Raw genomic sequence first — 11,570 nt, 5'->3', positions numbered from 1 at the left:
GAAATCAAACTTAAACTGTATTCATTTGATTTTATATACTTTACCTTTTCAAAGGCTGCTGTTTTATTTTTACAAATGCAGGCTGCGTTTTATTGCACTCTGTTTGTTGGCCAGACAAGGGGCACGTTCCATTTTGTAGTCAAAATAAAAATGACATCAAAAATCGGATTTCTTTCTTGCATTTCTTTAATTTCATCAAAGCAATGAAACATAATTCATTAATATTGTAATGAAGTTAAACTCGAGGTGGCATCGTACAACAGAATAGTCACGTGGTGCGTCATTCTCTACACTACAGGATGCGCTGCAGGGAAAATAAACATTTAATCATGAAGGCTCATTATGTATTTGTAGCCAACTTAGTCATTTTGATAGTAGGCTAATATAGCTAATATAGATACATACAGCATGTGTTGCCTTCATTATAAGGCTTATATAAGGTTTTTAATTTTTTGAGGCTCCAGACATATTTGTTTTTTTGGTCCAATATGGCTCTTTCAACATTTTGGGTTGCTGACCCCTGTGTTAGTCAGTCACTGGTCTGGTTTTTTTTTTTGCTTGTAGATGTACACTGGGCTTTTCTTTGACCGTTGACCTTGTGTTTCTAATAAATTGGGTTTGCGTGTACACACAGACCTTTTCATACACACCAGATGTTGAATCTTGCAGACTGATATGACCATATCCAATCTATTGGTCAATGCAGGCCACGGTTGCCCATGAAGGACTTGGGTTCCGGAGAGCTGAAAACACCTCTACAAACCATTTATTAATAATTGCAACAACAATACAATATTCAATCTACACACATGGGTCTAATGTTCTAAAGCATGTTGTAGTGAAACATTGCCCATGTCAATTAAGGCCACGGAGTAAATGAAAGCAGACAATATAGTTTGTCCTTTTCACGGAATGATGCAAGTTCAAATACTGCTCTCTGCTGCTCTTATAGTGCTAGTGCAGCGTGTGTGTATCTATCGATCGATCGGTCGGTCCGTCCGTCCGTCCGCCCGCCCGCTCTCTCTCTCTACCTCCCTCCCTCCCTCCAGCCATCCATCTATCCATCGTGGGAGAGAGAACGAAAGAGAGTGAAAGAGAGAGACAAAGAGCAAAAGAGAGAGAGAGAGAGAGAGAGAGAGAGAGGGAGAGAAAATCAAAACCCTCCACACACACACACACACACACACATATACAGACGAATATTTGAGCAATTGGCAAACACGGAAATGTAACCACCTTTTCAAAATCCGCGCGGTGCTTTGAACAAATCATCCGGTACTTATGGCAATTCGATTGTTTGAGGAGAGTGCCCATGTTGCCGCTTACCTGCAATACAGAGTGACCCCCCACGAGTTGATCAACAAGATGATAGACTTTATGGGACCAAAGGTAAGTTTTTATTTTATGATCAAAATGCAACCCTTTAGATAGTTTTATGTAACCCATTGAAAGCATTTGATTAGATTTTTGTACCTTAAAAATAGTGTTTTTGTTTTTTTCAAGGGTTAAGTTATTTTTTTTTTGCTCATGGTTAACTTGACTATTGTAAATTCCCTTCTAGTCACAAAACAAGTTCAATCTTGCAGTGGACGTCGGCTGTGGTAACGGAAAGGGAACTGCACTATTGGCTCCGTATTTCAAGCAAGTTGTTGGGACCGATGTTAGCCCCGCTCAACTGGAGCTTGCTCGGGCCAATAGTATTCGACAGAATGTCTCATTCAGGTGAGATTATATAATGAAGTAACTGGTTGGAATGCTTTCAGCAGAAACGTTTTAGATTGTATTTGGATTGGGTTTGCCTTTATTAGTCTTGCAGTGGAGAAATTTATATTTCACAGCAGCAAAGTGATGAAAGGAATCAAAGTAGAAAAACAAAATACATGGGCTGCTGGAAAGGCAGCCACTCTCTCACTTTGTTTATCATGCAAACTTTTCCGGGTTCCTTTATTTTATATACTTAAAAGAGACATTTTTTTAAATTTAAATCCGCTTAATCTTCACAAGAGTCGCGGTGGGTGCTGGAGATGATCCTAGCTGTCATTGGGCAACATGCTCACGAGTACTGTTTAAAAATGCTTCTCTTGGCCCTTCAGACTCAAAGTCAGCTTTTGTTATGTGGCGAGACAGCAAGCAGGTGGAAAAAAATGATAAAAGTTCACTCAGCCAGATCCAGGAAGGATATTTTGAGTTTTCTTTATTTGAAGTCGCAACAGATGTCAGTTTTCGGCAGACCACAGGTAACACTGCTCTCCAGGCTGTCCTTTCTCCCTCTTCTTCCTCCTCGAGTGACTTCCTCAGTCTGGTTTTAAAGGTGGTTCACCTGAGCTTCTGGCCAATCAGGTCCCAGCGGCAATTGGCCATTCCCAGGTGGTTGCAATCACGTTCTCAGAGACAATTAGCGGTCGGCCGACTCTACTATTTTGGATGGGGAGAAATGCGCACCTTTCTCCCATCCGAAATCCAGAAAAAAAAACGAAATCATTCAACATTTCTTTTGGCATCATGACAGCTTTATTGTCAAATATGCTAATATGCATGACATACAGCACAGATAAAATGAATGTCCTCTCGGACCCAGCCTGCAAGGCACTTATAATGTGGCTAAACAAGACATACAATTGACAACAGACAATACATGTTATTTCTGAAAGTAAAGATAGGTACTGTCGTATGTAAAGTGAGGTAGTGTCGTATGTAAAGTGACGTAATGTAGTAATGCAAAAACAAACAAACAAACAAAAAAAGGGTTTAAGTGAGGTCTTGCAAAAAAAAATAAAGTTCAGGATTATAGTACAGCGTGTAGCGTGTACTCAGAGTTCGGTGAGTGTGGCAGTGGGATGGGGCAGGGCTGGGAGGGAGTTGAGTCTCCTGCCTGCCTGGTGGCAGAAACTGTCCTTGAGCCTGCTGTTCTTGGCTTGGAGATTCCGCAGTCTCCTACCCGATGGCAGCAGGCCGAAGAGGCTGTGGGAGGGGTGGGTGGGATTGCCAGCTATCCTGATGGCTCTGCAAGTGAGGCAGGTGTTGTAAATGTCCTGAAGGGGGGGGGGGGACACCAATGATCTTCTCAGTTGTCCTCACGATGCGCTGCAGAGTCTTTCGGCAGGACACGGTGCAGGTGCTGTACCACACGGTGATACAGCTGGTCAGGATGCTCTCGATGGTACCGCGGTAGAACGAGGTCGTGATGGGGGTCGGGGCTCAAACTCTTTTGAGCTTGCGGATGAAGTACAGGCGCTGGTGGGATCTCGTGGCCAGTGATGGCGAGTTGTGGCTCCAGGACAGGTCTTCGGAAATGTACACTCCCAGGAACTTGCTGCTGTTCACTCTCTCCACTGAAGCACCGTTGATGGTTAGTGGCGCATGCTGGAGGTGCACTCTTCTGAAGTCCACAACAATCTCTTTCATCTTCTCCACATTGAGACGGAGATTGTTGTCCTTGCACCACGTGGCCAGACGGCTCACCTCACCCCTGTAGGCTGTCTCCTCATCGTTGTTGATGAGGCCCACCACAGTTGTGTCATCCGCAAACTTTATGAAGAGGGTGGAGCTGGGTGATGATGGTGAGCAGTCATGTGTGAGCAGAGTAAGAGGAGGAGACTCAGCACACACCCCTGGGGGGGCCCCCTGTGTTCAGCGTGATGGTGCTGGAGGTGTTGTTTCCCACTCTGACTGCCTGTGGTCTCCTCGTCAGGAAGTCCAGCAGCCAGTTGCACAGGGTGGTGCTGATCCCCAGTTTGCTCAGTGTGTTGCTAAGCTGTTGGGGGATGATGGTGTTGAATGCTGAGCTGAAGTCGATGAACAGCATTGTGACGTAGGAGTCTCTGGTCTCCAGGGGGGTGAGCGCTCTGTGGACAGCAGTGGAGATGGCATTATCGGTCGAGCGGTTGGGCCGATATGCAAACTGGAAAGGGTCATGGTTGGGGGGGAGGGCAGCCTTGATGTGGTTCATAACCAGCCGCTCGAAGCACTTCATGAGGATGGGAGTGACTGCAAGCGGGCAGTAGTAGTTGTGGCAGGTGGGGGATGACTTCTTTGGGACCGGGATGATGGTGGTGGCTTTGAGGCACATGGGCACAACAGCCTGGCTCAGTGAGGTGCTGACGATGTCCGTGAAGACATCTGTGAGCTCCTCAGCGCAGTCTCTCAGGACACGGCCAGAAATGTCGTCGGGACCCTGGGCTTTGCGTGTGTTGGACCCTCTGAGGGATCGCCTCACGCTGTCCTGGGACAGTGTCAGCACCTGGTCGCCGGGAGGTGGTGGGGTCTTCTGTGCTGGAGTGCTGTTGTCTGCCTCTAAGCAGGCGAAGAAGTCATTCAGCTGTTTCTGTCACATCCTCCTCTGCTCCAGGAGCGTGCCCCTCCCCTCCTGTCTCATCCCCCTCTGTGAGTAGTAGCGAGCTCTCCCTGCCACACCCCTCACGCTACGAAGGCGAACCCGGGCGCTGTGCTCAATTCTTGATGCAGTGCTCGCTGGTTTTTGAACAACCCTCCGCCTTCGTTAGCGATGAGGCTAAAGTGGCTTTCATCACCAGCCTGCTCACGGGCAAGGCCGAGTCGTGGGTATTGGCCGTCCGGGATTCCCAGTCGGAATTTTGCAGCTCCTACCCGGACTTTGTGGCCGAGCTTCGCCAAGTATTCCACCACCCGGTCACAGAGTGCGAGGCTGAGGGACTCCTTCACGACTGTGTGCAAGGAACGCGTTCGGCCGCTGAGTACTCCATTGACTTCCGCATCCAGGCTGCCCGGAGTGGCTGAATGATCGAGCGCTGAAAGGAGTGTTTCGTCGCGGACTGAGCGCCGCTCTCAAAGACGAGCTGACCACCCGCGACGCTGGCACCACCCTCAGCGAGATGATCGATGTAGTCATTTGCCTTGACTATCGCCTCCGGGAGCGGCAGCAGGAGCAAGGTACCCAGCGGTCCGGCGAACCCGGAAACGAACAGCGGACGACCACACCCGACGGCGACGAGCAGGCGCGACGCCAGGAGGAGTTCCCCGAGCCGCTGCAGGTGGGGAGCAGGGGCGATTGAGCCAACCCCGGGGGTCGCCGCACTCAAGCCCCCCCGCTTAAGACCTCCAGCACCCGTATGTCCCCGGCCAAACAGCGACCGCGGCGGCCATTGGAGGCATCGAGGACGGCGCCCGTCACTCGATAGGAGTTGGACGGCGAATTATTCGGCCCGTCCAACTCCCAAGCTATCCGTGCGCTAGTGGATTCGGGGGCAGACGGGTGCTTCATCGAGCCCCAACTGGCCGAGATGTTGGGTTGCGGCATCGAGGACCTTAACATCCCCAAGGAGATCCTGGACCTTGACGGCCGACTGTTAACCCGGGTAACGCGGATCCCCTCACCCCTTAAACTCCGGTTATCAGGTAAGATCCTCGACCCATCTCTCACCCGGGAATTCCATTTGGCTCACCCATCCAAACCGGGTGGGCCGCCAGGAGGCGTCAATTGAGGGCGGGGCACTGTCACATCCTCCTCTGTTCCAGGAGCGTGCCCCTCCCCTCTTGTCTCATCCTCCTCTGTGCCTGGAGTGGGCCCCTCCCCTCCCTACTCTCCTGACTCACTCGCCTGTTCCTCATTCCGTTAATTGTGCCTTCTGGCTATAAAAGCCACCCATACTGTTCGGTCAGTGTCGGTGTATTCTCTGAAGTTCCCCGTCACCCAGCTGCACGCAGGTCTGTTTCGCTGTTCTCCTCCATTGCCTGATTTCCTGTTTTGCCTTATGTGTCTCAGTAAAGATTCTTATTGAATCACTGTCTCCACCGTGTATTTCGGATCCTATCCTTATTACTTCCCATCGTCCCTCGAGTTCTGTCACCACTCCTTGAGCGGACGTGACAGGTTCAGCAGAGTGGTGGAGTTCTCGCAGGTCTGTGGAGAGGGCTTGTAGTCTGTGATGGTCTGTATCCCACGCCACAGGTTCCTGGTGTTGCTACAGTCTCTGAAGTGGTTGGCGATCCTCCTGGAGTGCTGTCTCTTGGCCATCCTGATACCGCGTGACAGGTTGGCCCTGGCTGTCCTCAGGCCCAGCTCATCACCAGTTTTGTAGGCGCCTGTGGACTTCACCCGTCAGCCATGGCTTCTGTTTGGCCCGGATGGTGACAGATCTGGTGACAGTCACGTCATCCATGTACTTCCTCATGTAACAGAGTGTGTGTACTCTTGGAGGTCTGTGGGTTGTGGTAGGCTGCTTGTCTGAACATGTTTGAGTCGGTGTTGGAGAAGCAGTCTTTGAGTGCCTCTGACGACCTGTCAGACCACACTCTTATCTGCTTCTTGACTGGTTTTACAACTTTGACAAGTGGCCTGTATGCAAGCGTACGTTAGCTAGCGTGACGGTAGGGTCGGCCGGTGGGGGCTCGCCGCGAGCTTCGTTTCGATGAATCCACGCTTCCCCCTCTTCTGTTTCCTCATACACCACTTGTGGCGCCTCCACTCTGGGTTGGGTGCAGGAGTGGGGGTCGGTGGAGGAGTGGAGGTTGGTGGATGAGCCGACTCCCTGAGTAATCCACACTCGCGTAGCACTTCCACTTCAGCTGGTTTTGGTTTTAAAAAGGAACTGCGATGTCGAGCAGAACCTCACGGGAGTAGGTACGCCTCAGGTGTAGCGAGGCACACGGAGTCGAACATTTACACGAGTGAGAAAAACATAATAACAGTGTCTGAAACTCATGAACTCAAAAGTTACCGGACCCCAGGGCAGACAACTCTGACAAGTTGCCTGCCCGGCCATGAAGTTGCCGTCCTGATTTTTCACAACTTGAAACACAATAAGACGATTAATCGCAAAAAAAAAAAAAAAAAAACAATTGTTGCAAAGTATTAAGGATTGTTAATCAGAATAGATAACAGAACAACACTAAATTATGTAGCTACCACAAATGCTCCCTTGCTTAATTTGTCGTAAATATCCTTTGCTGATGATTTTGCTCCAGTTGTCCTTTGTCTATACACTTCCCGGCAGGTTGCACAGTGCAATATTTGTGTTGCGTCGTCTGCTGCAAGCCACGTAAACTCCTCTTTCCACAATGCTCTCAATGTACGTTTACGTTTTGTAGCGTCATAAATGTTGTTAGCTTCTTTTGAATCTCTCTTCTGGGGCTGAGGTTTTGGCTTGATTCCTAACCACTTATCCATTTTTCTTGTGTTCTCTGTGCGTCTACTTTGGAAAATGCAAATGCACAACCTGATAGCGCTCGGGAAAGTCCGGGCGCGAAGTTATTCGATGCAGGCTTCTGATTGTCTGCCCAGTATGTCAATTGCCAAATGAACCGAAATTAAAAATTTCCAAACGAACCGAAATTCCGAAATTTCAAACCGAACGAAGATTTCGAAATTGGAATAAAGCAAACTTTTGATATTTTTTTTTCTTTTTTCTGGAAAAAGTTGTCGGCCACCCGGGCAGAGAGGTTCTGGAAGTTGTACGCCCCGCGTAAAAGTTACACGCTTCGGGCATCCGGGCAGACGTTATTTCAAAGACTGATAATAAACACGAAAACACCAATTTGCCGGGAGAGAGAGAAGCCGCACACGCAACGTGTTCATGCGCCGCCATCTTTGAAAAACAAAATCTGTGTCAATTCCTTCAGGGAATTGTCCATGAAACATTGTTTGATTTTTTTGAAGACACACCTGACTGACATCCCTCCCTGCCAATAGAAAGAAATGTTTAAATGTAATATTTATTCTCCATATTTTTAAAACATGACAAAATATTACGAATATGTACACCATGTTTTTCCTCCACCAAAAATCATATTAAAACAAAAAATTTCGATTTCCCTCCCCTGTCTTTTTCCATTTTAATTTTTTTTTTAAGCTCCAGTTAGCCACTTGGTGGCGATAAACAGCTACATGGAACTCCAGAGCCACAAGTTGACGACCCCCGGTCATTGATAATACTTGCTAAATGAATATATGTATATAATTAATTGTATGTCGCAAAGTAAATACTCTCTGTTGAGTATCAAGAGTAATTGGGCTCCCCATGCATTTCATTTGGTGCTCTGGCAATGGCTCTGGAAGCAATTGCTTGTGCAAATGTAATCGACACATAACTAAAAAGGCACATTTTGGAAATAGGCAGCTCTGCCTTGTGTCTTTCAGCAGGGAAGACATTGCAAATAGGCATCAACTACATATCCTGAAAATTGAAAATTCAATTTTCCATAGAATGGCTACATAAAAAAACTTTTCACTTACGGTAACTGATATTCAGTGTAAAAGCCAAATTAATCGAACACATTTTACAGAACTCCCACTCACAGTGAGTTGAGGTAAAAAAAAGCGGAGCATGACCAATGTGATCCATGAATTCTTTATTTCCTCCATGCTGACATCTAGGCAGAGTCCCGCAGAGCAACTGCCATTTGAGTCCAGCCAGGTGGACCTTCTAACGTCCACAACGGCGGCGCACTGGTTTGACCGCCCACGCTTCCTGAAGGAGGCTGAGCGGGTACTGAAGCCCAATGGCTGCTTGGCCGTGCTGGGCAACATGATAGAAAGGGAGCTGGAATATGGCGATGCCACGAGTGCAGTTAATGACATTTGTCAAGAGGTGATTTTCATTCTTCCTTGTACTTCTTGGTTCCTTAGTCACGGAACAAAAATTTCACGTGGAACATTGTTATTTCATGTTTACATTGTAATTTGGAAGTACCACTTCTGAATTTCTCAGCTGGACCTTGGGGTGCTAAACAACATTGAAAAACAGTAGATAGTGCAAAAGTATAATATGCATTGAGAAATAATCCAATTAGTACATGTGTGCACTCCTCCAACCCAAGAACTTTGGCAAGAACTTTAGAAAATAGATGGATCTACGTAACAGATGAGCCAAGAATCAAACCTATAGATCACCTCAAGTGTGTGGCATACATTATTATTCTAGCATGTCTACATTTAAATGATTTTTTTTTTTCTTACTTGGCCAAAATATCCATGCTTCATGACGAAGTCTGACATTATTTGTTTAGAATACACAGATAATGCCTTTCACGAAAGTATTCTTTATTGTCAGTGGGGTGGTATTGGGGTGTCATTTGGTGTCATTTAAATTAGCCACAGCTGTTCCGTCACATTCTGGATATTTCAGAATGCCTCACTTGGCAGACTTGGCAGCTAGCCATTGGCTGAGAATGTTTAATTTCCAACGAGATGGGCAGCCAGACACTCCCAAGATCCAACTATTTGTGTCCAAGAAATTAGTCAATTTTATGAAATAAAATAACCCCTTTGAAATGGATGTTGGTGCTTGGAACCATAAACCGGTTGTAAAAGGTGCCACAATACAAATTACAGAGGCAGGATCCGAAATTGAGGTGTATTGCAAATCTTTCAACATTCTGTCGTGATAAGATCAAACCATTGCTCTTAGTACGGTATAAAAATAATAAAATATGCAAGTTGAACCTTGACATCAAGCGACCACGCATATGGTATGGGGAAGCCATAACCTTTTGTATATGAGTCTACTTAACTTGTTGGTGTCTATTCATGAGGATGGAGCTAATGCACCACGGTAGAGTACCAGCGTATTGTGATTTTTCTATCAAGGTGAGATCCTATTGAATCACGAGAGGTCTGCATTTAAAGGGTTTGAAAGCAGCCACTTCGATGGGCCATAATTAAATTTGTCTCTGACAACTTTAGCCTGCCCTCTTGAAGATTTACTGGGCTCCGCTCATCTACGAAATTATTCAAATTGAGTCTAACCCGCCTATTTGGAGTTACACAGTTCGCCATGTAGGATTTACATGGGTTATGAGGCTCTTTGCAATTGTTTGATGATGATACTCGTGGAGCGTGTTCTACCGGAAACACATTCCTTGTGTGTTCTACATTCTTGGCAATAAAGATTATTCTGATTCTGATGTAGGATTTACATGGGTTATAAGGCATAGCAGCTTTCATCATAATATTTTCTTTTCATTGAGGCCTTTTTAATTGTTTGTTTCTTATTAGTTTCATGCAGCTCTGGTCCCCTTTCAACACCCTTGTCAGGTCCCATGTCCTTCAAAAATCTACTTTGACATGTTCCAGGCCTGTCCCTTTCCGGACAAACAGTGGTGAGTATGCATCCCAGCTCACCGATTACCATTACAAACAGTCCAAAAGAAAAAAAAGTGGCATTTCCCAAATGTGACCCATCTGAAATTTTCTTCCTGACTTTTTTTTAATCCCCAGGAACGGCTGTCAAAACATTTACAGAAAATTGACAGTAAACCATTTTATTGGTTTGATAGAGACATTTAGTAGTTACCAGAAACTGAAGAGTGAGGATGCCTCCAAGGCCAAAAGCCTCTCTGATGACATCAGAAACAAGTGAGACATAAACATGCAATCTTCGACCTCAGTTCATCTAACATTGAAGATTAAACTTTACACTGCACTTCAATATTATTCTGTTTATGTTTGCACTCTCAATTACTCATGAAAAGTTCACGTTTCATTGACTGAATACTCATTGTATCACTCCAACATGAATGGACTGAACCTGTCTCCCATTTCAGGCTGCTCGCTGCCATGCAGGTGTCCTCGCCAGACACAGAACTCACCGTGTTGAACAAATATTTCTACATGCTCGCACGGAAACCTTGATCTTCTGTAAATCAAGGATCATTCATACATTTGAATAAAACGTCAACCTAATCTGTTTAATTGTGTATTTTGTTTTAGTTTTGCATAGTTGTGTGTGTCATGATCTGGTTGGCGACCAACGGGGGGCGCTGTCGGCCCCGCCTGCACCTGCACAGGTGCTGGTCGTTCCGATCAGATTGGCGACCAGCGGGTAGCGACGTCAGCCCTGCCGGCAGCCTCGCAGGTGCTGGTCGTTATAATCAATGACACTTAAAAGGACACCTGGCACGATCATCCGGTGCCGATTCATTGTTTGTTTGCTGCTTGGTTGCAGCATGCATCGTGTACGTGTTTGTTTAACATTGGCGGACTTTTACTTTTGGTCTTCTTTTGCTACTTTGTATTTTTTTCATTCAGATCATTTTGATGTTTTACATTTTGTTCCTGCTGACTTTATTTTAATACAATTTGTCAAACAACCTCCTGCTCCCTCCTGCCTGCTTTTTGGGATCCGAACCCGCCATCACCACCTCGCAAAACGTGACAGTGTGTATTTAATCCAAATTAAACAAGATAAACAAAGATGTTCTTTGTGTGTATAATTACTTTGTAACCATCACTCACAGTACATCTACATTTGATACAACACAATACAATACATATTGATTCATATAGTGCTTTAGCAACAGTTTAAGCTGTAACAAAGTGCTTAACATGGACAGCTATCATATACAGGAAATAAAGCAGTGGCAAAGATAATAGAAAGCACCAGGGAATAAATCAAGATCAAGTCGGAATCATGCTGAATCAAATGCCAAAGAGTACAAGTGAGTTTTGAGGCTTGTTTTAAAGATGGATAGCGAGGGGGCGTGCTGAATGTTCAGTGCCAGGTCATTCCAGAGAGTGGGACCAGCAACGGAAAAGGCTGAATCCCCTCTGAGCCTCCGTTTCGTTTTTGGCACATCTAATAAGCGTGTGAATGCAC

General features: G+C 46.1%; 1 protein-coding gene across 1 annotated transcript; it reads left to right on the top strand.

Annotated features, from left to right (window-relative positions):
• Positions 1–1,183: 1,183 nt before the first annotated feature.
• On the top strand, positions 1,184–11,167 carry LOC148903337 (putative methyltransferase DDB_G0268948). Its single transcript, XM_089000624.1, has 6 exons — positions 1,184–1,389; positions 1,562–1,722; positions 8,351–8,564; positions 9,971–10,074; positions 10,193–10,330; positions 10,519–11,167. The coding sequence occupies exons 1-6, from the start codon at positions 1,282–1,284 to the stop codon at positions 10,604–10,606; spliced, it is 813 nt and encodes a 270-aa protein (XP_088856750.1). The 5' UTR covers positions 1,184–1,281; the 3' UTR covers positions 10,607–11,167.
• Positions 11,168–11,570: the final 403 nt, after the last annotated feature.

This window comes from Hippocampus bargibanti, linkage group LG01 (assembly GCF_051943395.1).
Source record: "Hippocampus bargibanti isolate YZ-2025 linkage group LG01, ASM5194339v1, whole genome shotgun sequence".
Classification (NCBI taxonomy): Eukaryota; Metazoa; Chordata; class Actinopteri; order Syngnathiformes; family Syngnathidae; genus Hippocampus; species Hippocampus bargibanti.
This window is presented reverse-complemented; position numbering and strand designations above follow the sequence as displayed.

Coding starts and splice junctions, on each gene's coding strand:
- LOC148903337 (XM_089000624.1), top strand. CDS start 1,282: ATGGCAATTCGATTGTTTGAGGAGAGTGCCCATGTTGCCGCTTACCTG. Junction 1,723..8,350: donor CGACAGAATGTCTCATTCAG/GTGAGATTATAT, acceptor GCTGACATCTAG/GCAGAGTCCCGCAGAGCAAC. Junction 10,075..10,192: donor CCCTTTCCGGACAAACAGTG/GTGAGTATGCAT, acceptor TTTAATCCCCAG/GAACGGCTGTCAAAACATTT.